Below are 26,907 nucleotides of genomic sequence, written 5' to 3'. Positions count from 1 at the left end.
CATATACATATTGCAGATTCACATTGGTTACACATCCACTTTTTTACATACTGCCATACTAGTGTCTGTTGTATTCTGCTGCCCTTCCTTTAATCTACTTTGATTTGACTTTTGTGCAGAATGAGAAATAGGAATCTAGTTTTATTCTTCTACGTATGAATATCCAGTTTTCTAAATATTGTTTTTTTTTCCAACATGTATTTTTGGCATAGTTTTCATGTATCAGATGACTAAGTGTGTGTTTGTCTCCATGTCTTCTATTCCATTGGTCTTCATGTCTAGTTTCATGCCAAAACCCATGTTGGTATTTTTTCTTTTTTACTATGCCTGTATAATATAATTTGAAATCAGGTATTTTAATTGATGCCTCTTGCATTATTGTTCTTGCTCAGAATTGATTTTAATATTATGGGTCTCTTAATCTTCCAAATGAATTCAAAGACTGTGTTTTTCTAGTTCTATGAAGAATATTATTGATATTTTGATGGAGATTGCATTGAATCTCTATATTGCTTTTGATAGTCTGACATTTTAACAATATTCTGCCTATCTAAGAATATGAGAGGTCTTTCCATCTTTTAAGGTCTTCTTCAATTTCTTTCTTCCATGTTACATAATTTTTATCATAGAGCTCTTTCACTTCCTTGGTTAGATTAATTCCATGTATTTTTTTAGCTTATTGTGAATGGCATAGTTTGCTGATTTATTTCTTAGCAGAATCACTGTTGGAGTATAGCAAAACTATTGATTTTTGTATGTTGATCTATTCTGCTACTTTTCTAAATTCATTATCAGCTTTAGAAGTCTTCTGGTGGTGTTTTTAGGGTCTTCTAGATATAGGATCACGTCTTCAGCAAACGGTGATAATTTGACTTTTTCTTTTCCTATTTATATCCCTTTAATTTCCTTCTCATGTGTTTATCTGTGGGCACTGTAATCCTTGAGTCAAAGGCTGTGGGTTGTTAAGTCCAAAATCTTTGTTTTCCTCACCTACCTGCCACCTGTTGTGGTTAAGAGCCAAAGCTGCTTGTAGTAGCTTTCAGCTTCCTGTCTCCCAGTAGAGGGTGGGATAGACTGGTCAATGCTGACAGCCCCTTATAGTGGGGCTGGTGCAGAGTTCTAAATTGCTGAGGTTTGCTCTTGGGTAACCCTTGGAACTTTGTTAGTGGGTATTTGAGATTAGTTCACACACCCTATTGATGGAGAGATGCCAATTTCTGCTGGACATTTAGGGCACCAGCACAAAAGGAGCTCTTTCTCCTGTGTCTGGAGTCTGTATGTACTAGGCCCAATTTTCTTTGTGCCTATTTCTGTCACACTGGTCCAGGAAGACTCTGGAGTTCATAATAGGTGGGCAGCTGGCAACTTCCTTCATGAATTCCCAGTCTCTTGCCTCTGCTTGTGGCTGTGTATCACTTATAGATGGTTCCCATGCTGATGAACCCATTTCCTTCTGAAATGTTGGCCAAGAAATTTTGGTTGTTTTTCACTTAACATCTTTCCCCACTGACTCTGGGTTCATTAAGATCAACCTCCTTCTGTATTCTACAGATTACCCCAATCCATGTTTGTTGTTGTTCTGCTACACATTCCTCTCTACCTGTGTTCTACCTCCCCTGCCATGCTAAGGCCTGCCAAACTGGCACATCTCTAATGTATTTTTTTCTTATGTTTACACTTTCCAATTTTCTGCATCTCTATGGTTTCTTTTACTCTCCAGTGTTGAATTTCAGTGAGTTACCTTAGTTACTCCCCTCACTGAGAAGCAGTCTTACTGCTTTTGAAGTCTGGTGCTATGGTACTGCTGGGAAGTGCACTCTTCCTCTAATCCCCCATCATCTGAGACCCTTACTTCCTTCTCCTTGAACTTTTGAAGATGCAGTTACATTATCATGTAACTTTGAAGACTGTTCTGAATCTGAACCTTCATACCTCTTCATTTGTATGTTTTATATTTTTCCCATGAACAATTTTGAGATCTTTCTCAGAATATGCAAATTTCATCTAATTTTCACATCATCAGATGATGAGCTTTGATGTGGATCTCTCACCACTGAGCCTGCTATTGGTGAGTCAAGAAACCCATTTTGTTTTTGTCAGTTGCAGCTATTTTCTTGAATTAGGTTTCTGTTAATTTCCTTTTCTAAGATATTTTTGTTCTTCCTGGCAATATACTTATTCTGAAGTTTGAATCCTCAACTAAACTGCATTTCTTTTCTCCTATTTTTCTCTTTGTATTTTGTTAAATTTTTCTTGGGTATATACTCATCTTTTCATTCAAGTTTTTTATTGATCTTTGTTTTTGGCCTTGATTTTTATTTTGCAAGAGCTCGTTGTCATGTTTCTGTCATGTTTGCCAAAAAATCATCTGCAGAAGTTGGGTAGGAAGAATTGTTTAGAGGTAGGATGTGGAGGAGAGGAAGGGACTGCTTCTGAATCATTCATAATTCTGTTTTTAGCTCCAATTTCAATGACATTTTGAATTACCTAGTTCTACTAATTCCATAGCCTTTCTGGAGTTCTAGGGTTTCTGTAGTACAAATCCAGTTGCAATGTTCAAAGTTTCATATCATTTCTCTCATTGGTTTTGTGCTTTTATCATTTTCCTCTTTTTATTTTTATAAATTCTTTAACTGTTTTACAGGTGTTTTAGAATGGAACACTGGTGAATACATGCATTCTTTAAAGACCTTAATGATGATTTCCTTCCCCAGTCTTATTCCACTCAAATTTACTTTCACATATCTACTCTCAGAGTAGTCTAAGAAATGATAATTGTTCTCATCTGTTCATTCTGATTGGCCAATGTAAATTTTGGTGTTTTACATAGATTATCATGTATAATCTAACCCCTGCTTTTTTTCAACCTTACCTCTTGTTTGCAGCATTTCTTTTAGAGAAGTATTTATGGTTGTTCAAAAACCCAATATTCTTTCCTCTTCCATATTTTTGGATGAACAGTTTCTTCTCTTGGAGTACCCCACCTCTTCATTATCTGCCTTACAGTGGTTCCTGTATTAAGATGTAATTTAACAGCTATCTCTTCTTTTAAACCTTCCTTAACTCATCATTCTAGTAGTTGTTTATCATCTTCTTTGTATCCATACTATTTATTATATTACCAGCATTTATCATACAGTATTGCAGTTACTTATTTATATGTCTGATTCCTGGAATTTGAGTTTCTACATAGAGATTATGCCCTAATGATTTCTGTGTTTTCAGGATTTAGCTATGCTTTGCATTGGCTTGGTGTTCAATATGCATTTTCTATTCATTTGTGTTGTGATTTGTACACAGTACACTATATTCAGCTTTTGATGGAGAAAGAGATACAAAGTTGAGAGATGTGTCCATGAATATCTTTCAGTGTTATTAAATATTCTACATTTTAATGGCTGGTAAATATTTCATTTTACATATATGCTAACCTATTGATGTTTCCAAATGTTTTCTTTTTTCAAATTGTTCTACAGTAAACCTAGATGTAGGTAAGGTTTAAGGCACATCAGTGATTACTGGACATAAATATAATATTTAGAAGTTAAAAAACTAAGTCAGGAGTAATGTCTGCTTTAAAAACTTTTGATTTATATTTTCTTTCAGGTCAGTTGCACTGATTTATATTTTCAACAGCAATTCATTATTAGTGTACTCACTCCTTCCAGTACTTCTGTAATCACTACCATCACCAGAAATCATCATCATTCCTTGCCAAAATTTATAGTGAAAATAATATTTCTCTGGTTTAATTTGCATCATTCTGGTTACTAATATTTTTAATGCTTAAAATGTTTATAAACATATTGAGTATCATCTTATAGATTGATCACTTGTATCTTATGACCATTTTTCTGTTAATCTGTTTTTTTCTCCTACTGCCCCAATTATTTTTCTAGGAGAAGGAGATATACTATAACAATATTTATAAGAGTGCAGTGTTTACTTTGACAGTGAATTTAATGTTATATGGTAATATTTATATGTATAACTTAAAAAGTAGTAATTACATTAGAAAGCTGTGTTTGGTCTTAGTGATGAAATTTCTATTTTTATAATCTTCTATACAAATGTTTGAATTGTTACCAAAAATATTTGCAAGTAGGCTAAGTTGAAGAAAACATCTGTCCCCAAATCAGAATGAGACTGGCTGCAACAATTTCACCAGTATCTTTTATGGGGAACAAATCACTTTTAGAAAATATTTTTAAGCACGCAAATATATAATTTTAACCATTAGCCACTAAATTAAGTCTTTAGTGTATACACACCACACAATCCAATTTTAGAATGTTTCCATTATCCCTCAAATTTTATTTTGCCCACTTGTAGTTATTCTCCATTCCTATCCCAAATCCTGGGCAATCCTAATCTACTTTCTGTCTTTATAGATTTGTTTTTGATGGAGATTTTATGGAAATAGAATAATATGTTGCCCTTTGTATCATACTTCTTATGCTTGCGATGTTTTTTACAAGGTTCATTCATGTTATAACACATATTAGTGCTTAATTTCTTTGTATTGCAGTGTAGCATTGTATTTTATTTACATATCACATCTTGTTTATTGTGAATAGAATTGTTTTCTTGTTTTCATATTTATCAATATAATTTTAAAAAATAATATCAAGGGCTGGGGTTGTGGCTCAGTGGTAGAGTGCTTGCCTAGCATGTGTGAGACATTGGATTCAATCCCCAGCACTACTTTAAAAAAAAAAACTAAACAAAATAAAGGTATTGTGTCTATCTACAATAAAAATATTTTTTAAAGTAAAAAAAATAAAAATAATATCAAAATATGTATGACATATTCCCTCCTGCCACACACACAAATTTTGGCTACTGCTAGCATTTTACTTCTAATGTGATATATGATTTAATATACTGGAAAAAAAAGAATCACTGATGCTTATCATGGGACTAGAACTCTGGGCAATAATTACCTTAATGCATTTTTTTCACGTAAGGAATGAAAGTCTTTAAAAATTTTAAAGTATGTTAATATATAAATAGTCCTGGGAATTCAATTAGAAAACATGACAAAATATTTACAGTAAAGTTCTCTTAGTAACACTGACTTGTGATTCTTGACATTTTATTGATTTTCAAAATTGTTATAAATGTACTCCTTTACACTTAATATTTATCAATCAATCAGCAAATTAGTAAAATGTGCTTATGTTGACACTTATGTTCTTGAGTTAATAGTTTGTTGTAGTGCTCATTTGTGTTTCTGTCACATTAAAAAAGCTTAATTAGAGAAAAAAAATTGCACCATGCAATTAGTTATTACCAAAAAGGGGGGGGGGGGTTACTTTGCTAGCCTCAACATAACACTGTGTTTTTCTAGGCTTTTAGTAGAGAGCCATCATTTCAGTCACTTGTTGAAGTGTGATCTTGCAGAATGTTTATGTTATAAGATAGGATATGGTATTATACTTTAAATACTGAATAAACATTAGGGCTGTTCTGGTTGACTGGAATTTTTAAAGAAAGTATATTTAAGTTTTCATAAAATTTTTCTTTCTTTTGGGCACTAGTTATTGGTTATCCTCTAGTAAGCATTAATTAACACTAAAACAAATGACCAAATTGGTTGATGGTAGTACAAAAACTCAGATCATCATGCTTATTTCAACAGCTTATTTTTACTGGCAGAAAATTACACTTTTAGGCTGTAATTGGTAACTCGAACAAAACACAAATGTCAAGTAGACTGTTATTTGCCTTGAAAACTAGGAGAACAGATAACGAACAGTGTTGTCCACTGTTTTCATAGTTTTCAAAAAGTAGATGAATGTGTTTTTTCTTCTGTATTTTCTAAAACTATTTAAATTGATATGTAAAGTTTTGTAAATAATAGTTTAGGGGAGAATGTGTTATAATGTTTCTGTTATATTTTGAGCTTGGATTAATGATTGTGTGACTTCCTTCCTTATAGGCATGATGCAAAAGAAGGTGGAAGAGATAACAAAGATTTTTGAGGATTTTCAAAGCAAGGAGCAGGAACGCAATGTGAAGATTACCTTTGACTAAAGGCCATATCGTTAGCATACTGATTTTGGATTGTTTCCTATAAATTTTGATGATGTTGACGTGTTTACAGTTACTACTTAATCTTTCATTGCAATAAAATGTGCATGCTCTTTATGTGAATACTCTGATATGAAGAATTATACTATAATATTCTTCTCAGAATTAAATAAAACTTATATTATCCCCCTTATACAGGTAGCAACCTGTTAGATATTGATTCTGTATGTGTAATACATACCTTATTCTCCTAGAATTCACATACTTCCGCCAATGCACATCTTCCTTCTCTCTCCAACTAAAATGTGGAGAGATGTCTGCCCAAAAGTACATGCCAACCAATCTTTACTGTGTGCTAGTTAGATTCAGCATTAAGTATGATATACTGTAAAGTCTCTCTCTTCAATGGAACTTAATGTCTAGTTTGAGATAAGATTAGTTTCCATCTGTAAAATGAATGTAGACAATACAAGGAAGTATGTTATGCATTATAAATGTATGTTATTGAAATTCAGAGAAGGGCCAAGTGTATGGTGGCTTATGCCTATAATCCCAGTGACTCAGGAGGCTGAGGCAAGAGGCTCCTAAGTTGCCTTGGCAATTTAGCAAGACCCTGACTCAAAATAAAAATAACAAGGGCTTGGAGTATAGCTCAGTAGTAGAGTGTCCCTGGGTTAAAATAAAACTCCAGTACCACCACCACCAATGATAATAATAAAAAGAAAAATTCAGAGAAGGAAGGAATAGTTAGGGTGAATTTGTGGTTTCAGTTGGATTTTATGTTTTGTTGGGTGTGTGTGTGTGTGTGTGGTGTGGTACTGGGAATCCTACCCAGGTTCTCACACATGCTGGGCAAGTGCTTTACCAATGAACTATACCGCATATTTGAACTAGGTTATGTTTTAAAAGAGCAAGGTTCAGGCAATTTAATTATTGTTTTATTATACACATGTCCTGGTATTTATTTGATTTTAGCATATGATTTATAGTTATTGGTTTTTGTGTATTTCTTTATTTGCTTTTCAAGAAAATGCCATGTTCTTAGCTTTGGAACATTCTAATCTCTTGTATTTCACTTAAATCATAAATAAATGTGATGCTCTACTAAATGAAAACACAACACTAAAATAAAATTAACCACTTAAAAGTTTTTAAGTTACTGGAGCTCAGCTGCCTATAATTACTGAGCTAAATTTCTGTTGTCCTGTCTTCACATGACCATCCTGAGGGGTATATTACAGGAAGAAAAATATTTTGAAGTGAATGTTAGTGATAGTGATTATTAGTGATTAGTCTTATGGATATGCTAAATGCTAGAACTTGCATGGTGTCTCTTTCATATCCAAACTTTTCCAAGAAGCCACTTCTTACCCAGGTAAGTTTTTGTACCACTCAGAATTATAAATGTAAAAGTAATTCAGAGACTGTTTATTTTGTGAATGATTTATGTAGGTAAATATAACTTTTGAGTAGAATCCTGAATAATATCTAATTTTTGAGTTCATATTATTACTACTATTATCTCCTACATAAAAGACATTTACCACATTGTTTATGGAGATTCAATTCTTATACAGTAACCACAATATAAGTTCTATATTCAGTAAAGAAAAAAATAGTGTTTTGAGAAGAAAAATGGTTTTAGTCTTCTCTTTACCCAATTAACTGGACAAATAACTTTTTTGTGGGCATTATATTTTGTCTAAAATGCATTGTCTCATATTGTAATTTTTCCAACTGTTTTTTGAAAATAAAAGTAGTTTTCAATTCTCCAATGTCTCAACATTCTTTTTTTTTCTCTGCTAGCAGAGTACTTACTATAAATTTAAGTAAGATAAAATGGAGGCTAAAGTACTGCTTTCACTATCTTGTTGCTCTGTTTTCTTGGGGAAGTCTAATATTTTTTTTTCCAGTACATGGAATATGCTGGAGAATGGCAAGTGGCTTCCAGAATAATTCAGTAATGCTGTTAAGACTTACTGGGGAATCTCAATGTACTGTCTGAAATCTAGTTCCTTGGACTAAATCATTTCTAAGGTTACTTCTGATTCTGGTTCTAACATGTCATTGTTGAATAAATATTAATTTAAAAGATCAGCAATAACTCATTTTCACAGTAATGTTAAAGCAACATTTTTGTTAGGCACAGGAATTGTGAGCCCCTCCTAGCCATTGTTAACCAGCTAAGAGATTAGCTAAACAAGAATTTTAAAATTTGTTATGTTGACACTTTCAGTCCACATACATTTTTGTCCTTTAAAAAGGTGCTATATTTATTCTCCCTAACAGCACTTATGCTATCTCATTTAGGAAATTTGAAAGACATGCTCAGTTGTTGGCTCCTAATATTAGAAGATAAGTAGATTCAAGAGAAGATTTTTTAGTTTTAACATCTTTCATATTTTGGAGTTATAATTGTTTCCCAATGTATTCATCAGAGGTGTGCTGGAAACAAAAAGCCCTTAAAAAAGGACAAACCCTGAAAACATGTCTACTTTAAGGAGGAGCTTAATTAAACTAACCTTGTTAAATTGTCAGAAAGACAAATGAGGCATATTTTTCAGTTTGTCATAAATTGTTCTGGGAGGGAATTTGTGAAAATGCTTTACGGTAAGCTCCCTGACCACATATAACATCTGGAGATTTCAAAGCTTTTTATACTTTATCTACTATCCTTTTAAGGTGGGGAGACGGATGCTGTGAGAAACAGAATAGCTATTATTACATAGTTAAGTTTGGTAGAGGTAGAAATGGCCTTATTTTCCTTCTAGTGCAATTTTCTGAATGTCCCTTGGTACCTACACTTGGTACTGGCTACAGTTATGTACAGGTACATAAAGTATTTCTCATGACCTTGCTTTCCAGTTGCAATTCCACAGCTCTGTAAGTATGTCTTTTAGCCATTCATTCTTCACTCATCCCACCTAGTGGATTTGCAGTGTATTGTGTATCACTTTTGTACCAATAGACTGTATTTTTAAAAATTTTTTTAGTTGTTGATAGATGTTTATTTTATTTTTTTTATATGCAGGGCTGAGAATTGAACCCACTACCTCTCACATGGCCAGGCAAGTGTGCTACCACAGAGCCACAGCCTCAGCCCCTAGACTGTATGTTTTTATCAGAAGTATACAAGTTTGGTGTGATGTTTGTTCCACTTTTTGTCATCTTCCCAGAAGGCCAACACAGTAGCAAGCTTGGCACATTTTCCCATTTCCTCATGGAAAATTTTGCCAATTGAAAAGTTTGGTTGAGCAGCAGAATTCAATTCTACCACCTGACAGGATTTACCGGATGCAGGCTTATGCTGCTACCCACATTTTTTATGCTTACATTAAGCCTCTGATCTGTCTCTAAGCTGCAAAGTGGTGCATGGTATGTATACTTGTGTACTCCAAGAGCACAGTCATTTGCATATACTAGATGTTGGATAAAAGGCACCATACTTTCAGTCTGCTGGAAGTTATCTGGATAGCAAATATAATGGGGGGGGGGGGAGTTGTTTCGTTTTGTAGCTTTGGTTTTTCTCTGAGTGTGGCAATGCAAAGGAGTTTGAATAAGTATGAACCTACTGGATAAACTTGGAATATTTACTCATAAATAACCACCCCATCATGGCATGATTTTAAAAGCATACTTTGTGTAATGCTTCACAGTTGCCCTATTCTTCTGAGGTATTATCTCTGTTTTACTAAGGAAGCTGTCATTGATCAGTTGAAGAAACTTAGTGAAACTCACATGCTTAACAACGCAAAATTTTAAGTCGATTGCCTCCGAAACCCTGCTGTACTATTTTGTCAAAAACAGAACTGAGATTAAAGCCCAGGCAGTGCAATCCCCCAAGTACACAATGTTTTTTCTTCTTTGATTCCTTATAAAATAAGGAAGCTGCTCTTTAATTGAAAAATATTGACTAGGTAATATAGTCATTGAAAGGAATGAGAAAACCAGAGACAGGCAAGCGAGAAATGAAGGATGGAGACCAGGCAGAGATCCACATGAAAGTTTATTTGTCAAAGCTGACAAAGGCCATCTCACAATAAAGAGAGAGGCCCCAAGATATTCGGGTGTTCAGGTTTTATGGGGTAGGTTCTAGAGTTGTAGTGGTGACTCTATGGGATAGGCTGTGTGTGGGGGGGGCTGGGGGTGGGGGTTTGTGTCAGAGCTAGGTGGCATGGAATAGCATGGAATTTGCTTAGGGTTATGGTACCATGGAATAGGTCACTAATGGGGGTGGGGGGGAGTTCCAGTAAGAGGAAGTACAGGAAAGAGAAACTTATAAGATGGCAGTTAACATTTAAGGTGGCTGCTCATATGTTAAATCAAGACCCTATAGTCATGTGGTTCAAAATTCAAAGGACATGAAAATCCAGACAATGAAGAGTTTTTCCTGCCCTTGTCCTTCAGACATCTAGTTCCTATACCTGTGAGCATTCACTACTACTATGTGTTCTCCCAGAGATACTTTGTGCATATGAAAGCAAACACATCCACCCTTTTTACGCAAATAGAAACATAGACTATGTATTATGCTTAACCTTGCTATTGCACTAAATATATTTTGGAGATTGTTTAGTAGTCCATTAAGGACCTTGCTTCCTTTTAATTTTTGCATAGTTTGTTGTTGAATAAATATCATTTCATGGATATCTGTTTCCAGTATTTTGCTATAAACTGTCACAAAAATAATGCATATGTTTTAAGACATAATATGTTGATATTATAAGTACTGAATTACTGCTTTAAAGGAAATGTGCAAACGTGGAATATATCTTTAAAACATAAAGGGAATGTGCAGTTGAATTTCACTAGTATTCTTCAAAGAGGTTTTTACTTACCAGCAATGTATTGGAGTGTCTATTTCCCATCAGTCTCAACAAAACAAATATGTTGTCAAAGTTTTGTATCCTTCCCAATCTGGTATGTGCAATACATTATTTTTAATTTACTTTCAAAACATAAACTTTAGGTTTTTAGGACAGTTTTAAATTTGCGTAAAAGACACATATTACAGTGTTCCATATGCCTCCACTCAGTTGCCCTTAATGTTAACATCTTACATAACTTTGGTACATTTGTCACTACTACAGAAACTTATTATTAATAGAGTGCATAGTTTATTTATATCAACTTAGTTTTTATCTAGTGTTCTCTTTTTTAATATTTACTTTTTAGTTGTACACAATACCTTAATTTTGTTTATTTACTTTTATGTGATGCTGAGGATCGAACCCAGGGCCTCACACGTACTAGGTGAGCGCTCTACCGCTAAGCCACAACCCCAGCCCTCTAGTGTTATCTTTTTGTTCCAGGATCTTATCCAGGACACCACATTACATTTAGTTAATCATGTCTCCCTGGGTTTCTCGTGGCTGTGACAGACTCTCAGACTTTCCTTGTTTTTGATGATGACCTTGATAGTTTGGGGGATTACTAATAGTGTAGTTTGAAATTTCCATCTCACTTGTAAGTAAATATCTTTTTTTTACATACATGATAATAATGGAATGCCTTACACTCATTATTACCCATTTACAGCACAATTTTTCGTAACTTTGTATATAAAGTATGTTTACGCCAAAATTATGCCATTATATATATAATATATATATATTATATATATAATATATATATAATATATTATATATATATATATATTCCTTTTTTGCATTGCAATTCTTAATACACATATATACCACAATTTTTCATATCTCTTTGTATATAAGGTATGTTGACACAAAATTCAAATCTTCATACATATATTTTGTATAATGATGACCATCACGTTCCCCAATCCTTGCTTTTCACATACTTAAGGATGTACATTTCCTTTTGGGGACTAAGAGTCCATGCTTTTAACCACCTCTTTCTTGATTCATAATAATTACCAATAAATCATTCAAGAGCTTGAGTACACAATTTCTGACTTCAAATTGAGAGAACTTAGAATTCCCTCTTACAAATACAAGAGGATAATTAATGCAAGCAATTTTTTCAGACTTTACCTTCATGGTTACAATACAGAGGATTGACTAGACGGTTCGTTGGAAACAGAGGTAGGCCATATAAAACCTTGAAAGGGAAGCAGTGTTGCCAGCCATGGTGGTGGAAGCCTATGATCCCAGTGGCTTGAGAGGTTGAGGCAAGAGGATGACAAATTCAAGGCCAGCGTCAGGAATTTTGCAAGGCCCTAGTCAATTTAGAGACCCTGTCTCAAAACAAAAGGGCTGGGGATGTGGCTCAGTGGTTAAACACCCCTTGGTTCAATCCCCGGTACCAAAAAAAAAAAAAAAGTAATGTTGAAAGAGTCAAGAAGTCCTAGCTGACTCCCAGGTTTATGAGATGTATATTTGGGGTGTTATCTTTAACTTAAATAGACCAGTCACTGGAAACCTACTTTCTGTCTCCATTTCTATAAGGCTCTGTGCTACTACAACTCCCAGAGGCCCACGCTCCACCACAATCCCCTTCGAGTCTGCCGCGCAGAGTTCTGGGACATGAGGTCCCTGACCTATTTGTCCAAGTTAGTAATAAAGGCCTGTGGAAACATGAAGAGGTAAGGGCTTGTCGGAGTTGCCAGAGACAAGCGGAGCTCCTTTTTTTTTTTTTTTGCTTTGAAAATGGCTTTTGTTACTTTGTGTCACAATTTTGGGAAGCGGTGTAGTGTGAACGGGAAGACAAAGGTGAAGGGAGGAGGGAAGAAGGGCTGGTTGGGTCAGCTGGCGAAGTTCGGGAAGGTCCGCGACCAGGGTGGTTTCGGTAGGAATGCCTTCCCGGCTTAGGCCCCAAGAGCTGGCTGGGTGCTGCGGATACTTTCTGTTTCAGACAGACCCACCCAGGCAAAAGGGTGCTGGGTGACAATTCTCAGCGCCAGGGATACCCAAGGCGGCTCCTCCCTGGCCCGCCATACCTCCGCCTCATGAGCCCAGGGGTGCTCAGGGTGGATGCATTTATTTGCACTGTCTGGGTGTTGAAGGATACTTGCTGAAACCATGTAGCATTTTCAAAGGTTACAGTAAGAGATTGATACTTTCTTTCTCCAAATTTGAAAGGAAAGCCCAAATGGGCTGGATGTGTTATAGGAAAAGAAAGGCATTGCTGCGCTCAGTTCCCCCTACTGGTTCTTCAGTAAATGAACCTTGGTGGTCATTGTTGAGAACCTGTGCCTCATTATTTTGACAGAACAAAGACTTTTAAAAGGATCCTCATTAAATTACTTTGATATTGACTCTGCAAGAGTGATCATGCAGGAATAGTTCTTCTGCACCCTCGGTTCCTTTTTCTTTTTTTAAATATTTATTTTATTATTATTATTATTATTATTATTATTATTATTATGTGTGTGGGGGGGGTGTTTGTGTGTGTTTTACTGGGGTTTGAAGCTAGGGCCTTGAGCATGCTAGGCAAGCACTCTGTCACTGAGCTACATCTCCAGCCCTTCTAATTTTATTTCCAGACATGGTCTGGCTAAATTGCTGAGGCTGGACTGGAACTTGGAATCATTCTGCCTCAGCCTCCCCGAATAGCTGGAATTTCCTTGCATCTTTGAAGAAACTGGTTCTCATTTTCCCTGTCTTTTAAATTATTCAATGATATATCTCATACGTGCAAAATAATGTTTATTTATTTAAAGAATAACCATAAAGGCTTGTATCAACTACCAGTTTAAGAAATAGGATATTATTAGTACCTTAGAAGTTCTTTGTGTCCCCTTCCTGATTTTTTCTGCTCTCATTCTTTCTTCCCCCATGAGATGACTGATATCCAGAATGTTATATTAATTTATTCCCTTGTTGTTTTTTTAAAGATTTTTCACATATGAATTTAGCCCTAAACAGTTTATACATAGTACCAGGGGCAAAGCTCTCTTTCTTAGAGACACATCTGCAAAACAAGAAAAAAAGGGAATAAGATCATCTTCAGGCTACCACAATTCAGAGGAATTGTACCATTATGAGTCACAATAAAAGTCATTGGCAATTTCTCACATTTTGTTACTAGCCTGAAGCACAACTGCAATTTTCATAGTTTTTACCCATTTTCAACTTTACACAAATGGACACATATTGTATGAATTTTTTCTGTGACTTGTTTATTTTAACTCAACATTTCTTTTTGAGATTCATGTGTGTTGATATATTTAGCTATGATTTATTCATTTGAAAAAAAGACCTTTAAACTTAGCAAGAACTTTGGGAATTCTAAATAATCAACAAAAATTGTGATTTTTTAATTGATTTTATTTTTTAAATTCACAACAGTGGAATGCATTACAATTATTATTATTACACATATAGAGCAAAATTTTTCTTATCTCTGTATATAAAGGATGTTCACACAAATTCATGTCTTCATACATGTACTTTGGATAATGTCCATCACATTCCACCATCATTGCTAACCCCCTGTCCCCTCTCTTCCCCTTCCACCCCTCTGCCCTGTCTAGAGTTCATCTGTTCCTCCCATGCTACCCCTCCTTCCCCTACTATGAGTCAGTCACCTTATATCAGAGAAAACATTCAGCATTTGTTTTTTGGGAATTGGCTAACTTCACTTAGCATTATCTTCTCCAGATCCATTCATTTACCTGCAAATGCCATGATTTTATTCTCTTTTATTGCTGAGTACTATTCCATTGTGTATATATGCCACTTTTTTTTATCCATTCATCTACTGGAGGGCATCTAGGTTGGTTCCACAGTTTAGCTACTGTGAATTGTGCTGCTATAAACATTGATGTGGCTGTGTCCATGTAGTATGCTGTTTTTAAGCCCTTTGGGTATAGACTGAGGAGAGGGATAGCTGTGTCAAAAGGTGATTCCATTCCCAGTTTTCCAAGGAATCACCATACTTCTCTCCATATTGGCTGCACCAATTTGCAGTCTCATCAGCAATGTATGAGTGTGCCTTTTCCCCCCACATCCTCACCAACACTTATTGTTGTTTATCTTCTTAATAGCTGCCGTTCTGACTGGAGTGAGATGAAGTCTTGGAGTAGTTTTGATTTGCATTTCTCTAATTGCTAGAGATGATGAGCATTTTTTTCATATATTTGTTGATTGATTGTAAATCTTCTTCTGAGAAGTGTCTGTTCAGGTCCTTGGCCCATTTAGTGATTAGGTTATTGGTTTTTTGGTGTTTAATTTTTTGAGTTCTTTATATACCCTAAAGATTAGTGTTCTATCTGATGTGTGAGGAGTAAAAATTTGCTCCCCAGATGTAGGCTCTCTATTCACCTCACAGATTTTTTTTTTTTTTCTGAGAAGAAACTTTTTAGTTTGAGTCCATCCCATTTATTGATTCTTGGTTTTAATTCTTGCGCTATAGGAGTCTTATTAAGGAAGTTGGGGCCTAATCCCACATGATGAAGATTAGGGCCTAGTTTTTCTTCTATTAGATGAAGAGTCTCTGGTTTTATTCCTAGGTCCTTGATCCATTTTGAGTTGAGTTTTGTGCATGGTAAGAGATAGGGATTTAATTTCATTTTGTTGCATATAGATTTCCAGTTTTCCCAGCACCATTTGTTGAAGAGACTCTCTTTTCTCCAATGCATGTTTTTGGCTCCTTTGTCTAATATAAGATAATTGTAATTTTGTGGGTTAGTCTCTGTGTCCTCTATTTTGTACCACTGGTCTACCAGTCTGTTTTGGTATCAATACCGTGCTGTTTTTGTTACTGTTGCTCTGTAGTATAGTTTAAGGTCTGGTATAGTGATGCCACCTGCTTCACTCTTCCTGCTAAGGATTGCTTTACCTATTCTGGGTCTCTTATTTTTCCAGATGAATTTCATGATTGCTTTTTCTATTTCTATGTGATTTTAAAGGATTTTTTTAAAAAAGTGTTGTATCTAAAAATATTTTAGAATTTTCCAAAATAGGGCCAAGTCTTTCTTGGATTTTGCTTATAATTATAGGGTTTTTCCCTAGATTTTATTATATCTTCGCTAGGAAAGGGCGATTTTATAAGAAAGACACTTAAAATTTTAAAATTTATTTTCCTCATGGACTTAACTCACTTTTTGTGTTCAGTTTTTTATAATCAATTGTTGCATGCTTAAATAGTCCTATTATATTTTTACATTCTAATAAGAGCTTTCACATATTTAAGGTTAGTTAGCTCATGTTAGTCATTATCTAGATGTTTGCATAGTGATGCCTAGGCTATAAAATATTATGATCCTCTTTATATTTATTTTCAAACTTTCTCCTTTAGACATCTTCTCTCATAGCTCATCTTCTCCACACAGATGACTCCAGATTTCCATGTTCAACCTTAGAATCTCCTCTATGAAACCTTTCTTTCAGCCAATCACTTATGCTGTTACCTATACCTCAGTGTATTCAGAGCATTCCTGATACTTCATTGCTGGTGTTTGAATTATAATAGATAGTTGACTCAACATGATTGCAATAATATTTCCCCAAGCCATTGACTCCATCTGGACCTTCTTTTCTTCGTTGATACCGTCATTGTGTTTGTAACATGGTTTGAATTTTGGGGATTATCTTTGACATCCTTACCCTTCCCTGCTTCAAAGGCCTCTCTCATCTAACCATTCTATTTCATTTCTACTATTATCACTTTGTTTTGGGTCTTCATCACCTCATACTTCAATGGTTAATTATTTCTTCAGGTTTCTTTCCTTCTAATGTATATGGCATATTATAACCACATTCATCTTCCTAAACCATTGCTTGCATTATGTCACCTAATTGCCTGATAAATTACTTTTTAATGCCTACACATTAATGTCCAGGCTGTTTAGTTGGTTTATGTAAGGTCATTCACAGTACAAATTGAAATTTAAATTGAAATTCCAGTTATCCTCCAGTATGTATTTCTGTCTCTTCACACTTGTTTTCTAGTTATCCTTTTCATTACAACCAGTATTTCAAATGCCACTTTAAAAATACCTTTCTGAAGATTTCACTTACCACCCTAGCTTCCAACTAATCTTCTATGATCTCTTAATAATTTGACATACTGTGCTCTATATCATTATTAATTCATATTTTTTTCTGTTCCCTCAAGCACATGCACACAACACAAACATATATTTCTTCTTCCTAACTAGATTATAAGCTTCTTGATGCTAGATACTGTTATCAATATCTTTGAGTTACATTAATACCTAGCACAATGCCTTCTGTGTGAGTAGGTATTTAGTAAATGTTTGTAGAATGAATGATGAAGTACAATGGATGATTAAAGAAGTTTCTGAACAAATGGAGTCACTAATTAATGATAGATAATATAGGTATGGAATATATATTCAATTCCCTATCTCTTCTTTTTTCTGTATGTATTGGTATGTCTCCTCCAGGGTAAACAGCTGTGTGAAGAGTGATGAGCATGTCCTGGAGGAACTGGAAACAGAAGGGGAGAGGCAGCTGAAAAGCCTCCTTCAACATCAACTTGATACTTCTGTCTCCATTGAAGAGTAAGTATTGATTTCTAAACAGGTAGAGTATCCTAGACCCTCACTTCAAAGTGACAGATCCCTCTTAAAGCCTGAAGGGAACACTGCACTTTTTCTCTCCCACTTTCTTTAGCAGACTTCTATGCATCAATAAATGTTTATATATATATATATATATATATATATATATATATATGTGTGTGTGTGTGTGTGTGTATTAATCAAAATTAATCTTTTTCTTCCTGAAGGAAGCTTCCATATCCACCAAGTCTAAGCCAGTACCTTTTCTATGCCCTCCTACACCCTGTATTTCTTCCACCATAGCATTTATATCTCGATACTGTCATTGCCTCTTTATTTTCCTATCAGTATTCTTTCACAAAACAGGAGCTATTTTCATCTCTTTGTCTCTCTCTCTCTTTTTTTTTTTTTTTGCTATTAAATCCTCAGTACACAGCACACATCTGATACATAGAAGGACTCAGTAAATGTTCATTAATTTAGTCATTGATTAGTTCTGGATGAAGGGACTGTTGATGGAGTTCCATTTTGTTGCAGTTGTGCTTCAGGCTAGTAACAGAATGTGAGAAATTGCCAATGACTTTTATTGTGACTCTTATAATGGTACAATTCCTGTGAATTGTGGTAGCCTGAAGATGATCTTACTCCCTTTTTTTCTTGTTTTGCAGATGTGTCTCTAAGAAAGAGAGCTTTGCCCCTGGTACTATGTACAAACCTTTTGGAAAGGAAGCAGCTGGAACTATGACTTTGTCCCAGTTCCAGACACTACATGAAAAGGACCAAGAAACTGCTTCTCTCAGGGAACTAGGACTCAATGAAACAGAAATCTTAATCTGGAAGAGCCATGTTTCAGGTGAAAAGGTAAGTGGGTTATTGTTTTTCATGAGAATAAAAAGCAGGATCTGTTCATTTTGGCATTGGGGAGTTTTGCATTTTTAGTTCCACAAAACTGAGCTTTGTGTCTGAATCTTCTTTGTTTTTTAGGATAGGGACATTGGTGAAAGAGGACCTGGTTTTTTTTTTTTGTTTGTTTTGTTTTGTTTTTGTTTTTTTAACTTCTTAGCTAACACTTTAAATAAACACTTTCAATTTCTGTGTCCTGATCATCTTTTTCTTACTTGAAGCACCAGATCATTACTTTCAGGTGTGTCCTCTATGATTTGTCATTTCATTTCCCTGGTTTCAGAGGACAAGGCTGAGGGCAACTCCTGAAGCAATACAGAACCGTCTTCAAGATATTGAAGAAAGGATCTCTGAGCGTCAGCGTATTCTTCGCCTGCCACAGAGATTTTCAAAGAGCAAACAGCTGACTCGGCGAGAAATGGAAATAGAAAAGTCTTTATTTCAGGGAGCTGATCGTCACTCCTTTCTTAAGGCTCTTTATTATCAAGGTATGTGAGCTTCACTGACTTATATATATTCTTTCACTGACAGAAAGATTTAACATGAGTCATTAGATATAAAGAATTAGTGAAGGGAGTAGGGGAAAGACAGGCTATTACTACTCTTGAATGTATGGTCCCATGAAAGAGACAAATATCTGCAGTTAGTTGCATGACAACATGGAAATTAGGAAATTATTATATAGACTTGAATCAAATTCTGAGGAAACACAGAAAATAGAGCACCTAAGTCCAGGTGGGGGAGTCAGAAGTTGGCACTTGTACTGTCTTGATGGATCAACAGGCATTTTTCAGGTAAAGGGGAAAGAGCGTTACAAGATAGTGAATAGGAACAGGATTGTTGAAGGGACCTGGTATGTCTGGGGAACAATGAAAAGTTCAGTGTGGCAAGGGTACAGGAAGTGTCAGGGAATGACAAGGGATGACACAGAAAAGTGAGGCAAGGCTAGGTAGGGTAGTTAGGCTGAAATATAAATTAACATTATACATATATATGTGTGTGTATTAATCAGAATTAGTTTAATGGATTGATTTTACTAGGCACTGTGGGAGGTGCACAGAAACTTAAGAAATAATTCTTGACCTTGTGCCAAGTACAATCTGGTTGGAAATATAAATGTATACCATTTAGTAAAAATGCAAGATACAGTTGCTAAGTGCTATGGGAGTTCAGAGTTTTATTGCTGTGAATGAAGAATGCCTTTCAGAGGAGGTAAGATTCAATTTTTTTAATACTACCTATTTAGAAAGGAGAAGGAATGACATTTGCAGAAGTTGATGTGAGCACTATTGACTGGGAGAGTTATAAGAGGCAAAGTTGGAAATATAACTAATAATATGGGGCTTTATTTGGTTGGTAGTTTATAGCTATATAGATTTCATTTTTAGCTAATCTGAATATAGTTAGAAGTTTTCAAGTCAGGAGTAAAATGTTAAAAGCCAGATGGTAGCCAGAAAATTAGGACTTGATAAGGAAGTACTAGAAGCAGAGAGAATGGTTAGGAGGGATTGTAGTCTTTGAAACATGAAGATTTGGACTAGATTGGTGACAGTGGAATTGGAAAGACAGGTAGATTTAATTATAAGATACATTACATTGATAGACCTTATTGACTGAAGATGAAGGAAGAAGGTCAATGGAAGGGAATATGTCAAAGATAACCCAGATGTTTCAAGGCTGTGTGACTTAACAATTGTCAAAACCAAGAATGCTTTTATGGGGAAATTTTGAGGAAAGATGATGAATTTGACTTAAATGTGTTGAAATTTTGAAAATGGCAGGATCATTGCTTGCAGATATCAAGGAGACAGAAATAAAGCAGTAAAACTCAGGAAAGAGGTCAGAAGTAGATATGTAGAATTGGGAATCGTTTCTGCTTCAGTCATGTTAAAATCATGAGAATGATTAAATGCTATGTTAGATAGACTGTAGACATGGCAGAGCAGTGATGAAGGAAGGAATGAAAAATGAACAGTTGCCTTTTGTGGAGAGAGATTATGGCATACTGATTATAAACATAGGCTCTGGAGGCAAACTGCCTGGGAAAATCCTGGCTCCCCCACTTATTAGCTATGAGATGCTAGGCAAGTTACCTCTGTAGGCTTCAGTTTCTTCATCAGTAAAGTGAGAATATTAATAGTAGTTATATTACAGGGTTGTTAGGATTAAGTGAGGTAATACATGTAAATCACTTAGAGCAGTACCTGGATTTGGGTGGGGGTTGGGGGGGGGATTTATGAATCTGTTCTGTTTTCTATCTTTGAAACTCCTTGCTTTAAACCTTCACAGCATACCACAAAAAGCCAAGTGCAGACAAGTACATGACCTCAATGAAGAGGAAGATAAAATTAGGCACAAAAGGCAAGTCGAGAGTTTTCTTATAGTGTTAGATTTAGGAATGTAACCTAGGGTCCCAGACTTCTAAGTTGAACACCTATTTAATTCCATATTCAGTATATAACAATGATCAGTATGTAACAATGATCCAGAGAGAACATATTATCCTTATATGAAATATTAAAGAGAAGAATTAGTAGAAGTTGTGAAACTTTTACATTTAGTGCTGTTTTAATCTCTATACCTTTAAGTTATTATAGCAGACATAAATTGACCTTACTGATTTTTAGATCCCATTTCACAAATAATTTTTAATATTTTATTAATTAGTAAAGTATGAATATTGATGATGATGATGATGATATAATATTTAATATTTTGTTTTTGAAATGAATTTGCAATAAAATTGCATGGGGCTTTTTTGGTGTATAGTTCTATGAATTGTTAATCATGTAGATTCATGTAACCACCACCAAAGTTAGGAGAGAGAACAGCTCCATCACAATGAAAAACTACCTCATACTATTTCTTTCTAGTCACTCCCAACCCCCACCCATAATTCCTGGCAATCACTGATCTGTTCTCCATCACTTTAGGTGTATCTTTTAGAGACTGTCACATAAATGAAATCATGTAATATGTAACTGTGAGACTGGCTTCTTTCACTAAGCATAATATCTTTGAGACTCATTCAAGTTGTTGTATGTATTAACAGTTCATTCATTTTGTGGAATCATATTTCACTGTCTGAATATTCCAAAGTTTCTTTGTCCATTCACCCATTGAAGTGAGTTTGGGTTGTTTCCAGGTATGCTGGTTATGAATAATACTGATATAAACACTTTTGTACAGGTTTTTGTGTGAACATAAGTTTTTATTTCTCTAAGGTAAATATCTAGAAGTGGGATTACTGGGTCATATGGTAAGTGTACATTTAACTTTATATGAAATTGCCAAACCATTCTCTAGAGTGGCTGTACCATTTTGCATTCCCACCAACAATGTATGAGAGTTCTGGTTGCTCTACATCTTTGTCAGCACTTGGTATTGTCAGTATTTATTTTAGTTGTTCTGAGAGGTGTGAAGTGGTACCTCATTGTTGTTTTAAGTTGCATCTTCTTAATGGCTAATGTTGTTGAATATCTTTTCATGTGCTTATTTGCCATATTTATATCCCATTTGCTAATGTATCTGTTTGAATCTTTGGCCATTTTGTCATTAGGTTGTTTATTTTCTTCCTCATGACTTTTGAGAGTTCTTTGTATATTCTAAGCAGTCTTCTATTGGATATGTGATTTATATTTTCTCCCAGTCTATAGCTTGCTTTTTCATTCTCTTAACAGTGTCTTTTATAGAATGAATTTTTGTTCTTACTGTGATAAAAATATATGTAACAAAGTTTACAATTTTAACCATTTTTAAGTGTATAGTTCTGTGGTATTAAATATATTCCCATTTTTCTGTAACTATCACTACCATTTATCTCCAGAACTTTTTAACTCTGTACTCATTAAATACTACCTTCCTTATTTTCCCCTTCCCCAGTTTCAGGCAACCACCATTCTACTTTCTGTCGCTATGAATTTGACTAATTTCGGTACCTCATATAAGTAGAAGCACATAGTATTTGTCCTTTGTGACTGGGTTACTTTACTTAGAATAAGTCTTCAAGGTTTTTTTTTTTTTTTTTTTTTTTTTTTATGTTGTAGCATGTGTCAGAATTTCCTTCCTTTTTAAGGCAGAAGAAAATTCCATTGTATGTATGTACCACTTTTTAGAAATCTCTTTAATTGTGAGTGGCACTTAGGTTACTTCCATGTTTTAGCTATTGTGAATAATGCTTCTATGAACATCATTATACATGTTTGAGTATTTACTTTTTTTTTTTGTACCTGGGGATGAGCCACATCCACAGCTCTTTTTATTTTTTTTTATTTTGACAAAGGACCTCACCAAATTGCTGAGGCTGACTCTGAATTTGGGATCCTCTGGCCTCAGCCTCCCAAGTTGCTGGGATTACAGGCATGTACCATCATGACTGGCTTCCTTTCTTTTTTATATATACTCGGAAGTGTAATTACAGGATTATATGGTAATTCTACATTTATTTTTTGAGGGACCATCATATCATTTTCAATAGACATTGTGACACTTTACATTCCTACCAGCAATGCACAAGGGTTTCCATTTCTCTTCACCATCACTAATATGACTTGTTATTTTCTGTTTTCCTTTTTGGATAATAGTTAATGGGCATGAAGTGGTATCTCATTGTGGTTTTGGTTTTCACTTTCCTAATGATTCATACTGTTGAGCATCTTTCCATATACTCTTTAGCCAACTGTGTATCTTCTTTGAATAAATGTATGTTCAAGTCTCTTGGTTGATTTTAAATGAATTACTTCTTCATTTGTTGATGAAGTTATAGGAGTTCTATCTATATTCTAGTTACTAATTCCTTATCAGATATATGATTTGCAAATACTTTTCCCTGCTTCTTGGGTTGCCTTTTTACTCTGTCAATGGTATTCCTTGATGCACAAAGTTTTAAATTTTGATGAAGTCCAATTCATCTATTTTTCTTTTGTTGTCTGTGCTTTTGGTGTTACATATAAGAAATTATTGGCAAATCCAATATCATGAAACTTTCACTATGTGTTATTTTCTGAGCTTCCACACTTTTAGCTATTTTACTTAGGTCTTTGATTCATTTCAAGGTTTTTTGTTCTTTGGGTATAATGTAAGTATCCAACTTAATTTTTTCTTGTCCATATCTTGTTTTCACAGTAACATTTTTTGAAAAGACTATTCTTTTCACACTGAATGATCTTGACACCCTGTTCAAAAATCATTTGACTATATGTATGAGAGTTTATATCTGGGATCTCTATTCCACTGGAATATATTTCTTTGTTATGCCAGTACCACACTATTTTAATTACTGTTGCTTAGTAGTAAGTTTTGAAATCAGGAAGAATGTAACTGCCAATTTTATTTTTTCTTTTTCAACATTATTTTGTCTGTTTGAGGTTCCCTTAAGATTCCATAAGAACTTTAGGGTAGATTTTATATTATTGTAATAAAAAAAGGGTCATTGAAATTTTGGTAGGAGGTATGAAAGTGTGAATAATTTGGGTTAGTATAAATATCTTAACTGTATCAAGTCTTCAATAGATTAACATGGGATGTTTTTTTATTATTTGCATCTTCTAATTTCTTTCAGCAACATTTTAGTTTTCAGTGTATAAGTTTTCTACCTCAGAGCAAATTTTTTTAACTCTTATAAAATCTAGTCTGTAGTTTCTTTCATGGATCATGCTGTATGTGTGGGTGGGTACGGATGTGTATGCATGTTAAGAACTCTGCCTCATACCTGTTTATGAAAAAGACCTTTTTCTATGTTTTCTTCTAACATTTTTATAGTTCTACATTTTACATTTAGATGTATAGTCCATTTTGATTTAATATTTTACATGTGAGGTTTTTATAAAATTCACTTATTTGCCTATCATTGTCCATTTGTTTCAGTACCAATTGTTAAAAAGAGTATTCTTTCTCTATTTACCTATCTTTGTATTTTTTTCAGAAATTAATTGGTCATATTTGTGTGTTAATATTTAATATAAATACAGGTGAAAAATAATTCCCCTCTGAAGAGCAGAAATGAGACAAGGATGTCTGCTCTTCCACTTCTCTTATTAAAGTTGTTTCTGACAGGTTTTGCCAGTTTTCTGATTGCTTTTTTGTGGGAAATTGTCATGGTCCCTATTCCATTCTCTATTTTCAGTGACATTATCTCTCTTACTGGCATCTGAATTTTGTGATTTGAATGTAGCCTAACTTATTAATTTTTTATGGCTTCTGTTTTGGTTTTGTAATGAAGATTCTTTCAATCCTAGGGTTGCACAGATGTTTTTCATGTGTTCTGAAAGATTATAGTTTTAGCTCATACATTTATGTCTATGAACCATTTTAAAAATGTTTTTAGTTGTAGATGGACACAATAACCTTATTTTATTTATGTGGTACTGAGGATCAATCCCCAGTGCCTCACACATGCTAGGCAAGCCCTCTGCCACTGAGCCACAACCCCAGCCCTTATGAACCATTTTAAATTAATTTTTTTGCATATAATGTAGGTTAGGGTTACATTAAGTTCTCTCTACATATAATTTTTCTGTGTATAAAATTATGTTGGGGCTGGGGCTATGGCTCAGCAGTAGTGCACTTGCCTGGCATTTGTGAGGCACTGGGTTTGATTCTTAGCACCGGGTATAAACAAATAAAGGTCTATCAACAACTAAAAAAAAAATTATGTGTGTATATACATATGTGTGTATAGAGTATATATATACACATACATATATATTATACATGTATGCATATATATGTATAAAATTGTCCTAGTACTTTTATATGAAAAGACTATCCTTTTCCTTTGAATTGTCTTGACACCTTCATGTAAAATCAATTAACCAAGAGTATAAGGCTTTTAAGTTGTTTTTCTTTCTCTTTATTTTCAGCAATTTGATTGTGCCATGTCTGGATGTAAGTTCTTTATTTCAAATTCTGGACTTTTATTCTTTCTACCTGCTACTTTTTAACTTTTCACAGTCTTCAAACATATCAAACATTCTCTCCATGTTTTATTAGTCTATTCAGTGGGAGAGATAGGGTGAAGTATTTATATTTTAACATGCCCAGAAACAGCAGTCCTAATAGCTAATATTCATGCCAGTCCTTGTTCTAAGCATAACTCCAAATTAATGTGTTTAACTTTACAACAACCCCATGAGATATTGGCAGTATTATACCCATTTTACAGACTAAAAATTTGAACTTCAAAGGAGGATAAGTGACTTTTCAACATCAGTTTTTAAGTGACCATGCCAAGACAAATTCATGATCTTATTACATCTTGACCACAGCACTTGCATATGTAATTTGAAAAGATTTATTGGTTTATTAAATCTGGCTTTAATATATCTTAAAACAGACTTTTTTTTTCAAATTATAGTGTCTCATTTTCTAACTTCAACTCAGGAGAAAAACAAGATATATTTCTCTAGAAATATACTTCTGAAATATATTCTAGCATATACTTTCAGACCACATTATTTTTCTTATCCTTCTGGGTCTCATAATTCTCTTACCCCCATATACCCTCTATTAAATGCTGTTAAAATCTCCAGTTCCTTGAGTCTTTTTATTTTCTCCCAATCTGTCAACCCCAACTTGCTTCCTCTTCCTTTCTAATCTTTCTTAGATTCCATTGTCCATGATTTAACCACATTCTTACCAATGAATCATTGTCCTTCCTTGACTGTATCATTACCTAGAAAAATTTCAGCCCTGAATCAATGCAACCAATTACCTTCTTTGTTGTTGCACCATACCTTCTGAGCTCTACTAGAGAAAAATCATATAACTTTGTTCTTCAGTGCCTTTACAAGTTCCTCATCTCTGATATTGTCTAGAAACTTCTCTCTTGTTTGGCAGGCTAACTTCTAGACCCTGTCAGCTCTCTTTCATTCCTTATCAATACAGTACTATTTTAGATCTTCATTATTCTTTATTATCCTATTTCATTATTTTTAAACTGTAGCATTCTGTCCAGTTTCAAAGCAGCAAGAAATTTCATCCAGTCCCTGCTCAGTTCTCTGATAACTTCTGCATCCTATCTCTCCCTTTCTTCCCACTCAACTCAGAGCTAGGGAAGTCCTCACTGCTTCAAGCTAATTTTTATACCTTATTGCTGAATCTTATCCCTCTTATCACCAAGGAACCTCAGTCAGTCCTGCTTCTTTTCCTTCAAGACTTTTTTTTAATTTAATTTTTTTTTTATTGGTTGTTCAAAACATTACAAAGCTCTTGACATATCTTTAACATGATCATTGTATCATTTGCCAGTTTCTGTGGAATATATACTCCTACCATAAGCTATCTAAACATGATAAAAAATGAAAAATATCCTTCAACTGCTTAGGTGCTTGAGCAAACCATATATGTAGATTTTTCTCTTCACACTATATACCATAATAAATAGCAGTTTGTTTAAAAAATGAAGTGTAAAAGGTCAAGTCAGAAGAAAGATAGGCTTAAGTACATATGTTTATATGTAAATTTTAAAATGAAAATTTTAAAACATATGAAAAAGTTGAAATAATTTTATCACCAACACCCATTATATTACC

The 26,907-nt window shown here is 34.4% G+C and overlaps 2 protein-coding genes across 6 annotated transcripts in view; both read left to right on the top strand.

The window, feature by feature from the left end:
* Positions 1–7,077, top strand: part of Nup62cl (nucleoporin 62 C-terminal like) — a 75,191-nt gene extending 68,114 nt beyond the window's left edge. For all 4 annotated transcript variants that reach the window (XM_071606030.1, XM_071606028.1, XM_027932932.2 and 1 more), the window contains one exon: positions 5,942–7,077. In XM_071606030.1, coding sequence (XP_071462131.1) covers positions 5,942–6,036 — 95 coding nt within the window. In that variant the 3' untranslated portion in view covers positions 6,037–7,077. The remainder of the gene's footprint in view (positions 1–5,941) is intronic.
* Positions 7,078–12,542: 5,465 nt separating this feature from the next.
* Rbm41 (RNA binding motif protein 41) overlaps positions 12,543–26,907 on the top strand; it is a 63,683-nt gene continuing 49,318 nt past the window's right edge. The window contains exons 1-5 of one of the 2 annotated variants that reach the window (XM_027932617.2): positions 12,543–12,589; positions 17,357–17,473; positions 18,142–18,334; positions 18,660–18,864; positions 20,666–20,737. In XM_027932617.2, the coding sequence (XP_027788418.1) occupies positions 12,582–12,589; positions 17,357–17,473; positions 18,142–18,334; positions 18,660–18,864; positions 20,666–20,737 (595 nt within the window). In that variant the 5' untranslated portion in view covers positions 12,543–12,581. The remainder of the gene's footprint in view (positions 12,590–17,356; positions 17,474–18,141; positions 18,335–18,659; positions 18,865–20,665; positions 20,738–26,907) is intronic. The other variant, XM_027932625.2, reaches the window with a different exon arrangement.

The sequence above is a fragment of the Marmota flaviventris genome, chromosome X (genome assembly GCF_047511675.1).
Source record: "Marmota flaviventris isolate mMarFla1 chromosome X, mMarFla1.hap1, whole genome shotgun sequence".
In the NCBI taxonomy this organism is placed as follows: domain Eukaryota; kingdom Metazoa; phylum Chordata; class Mammalia; order Rodentia; family Sciuridae; genus Marmota; species Marmota flaviventris.
Note: the sequence above shows the minus strand (reverse complement) of the source record. Positions and strands in the feature narration are given on the sequence as shown.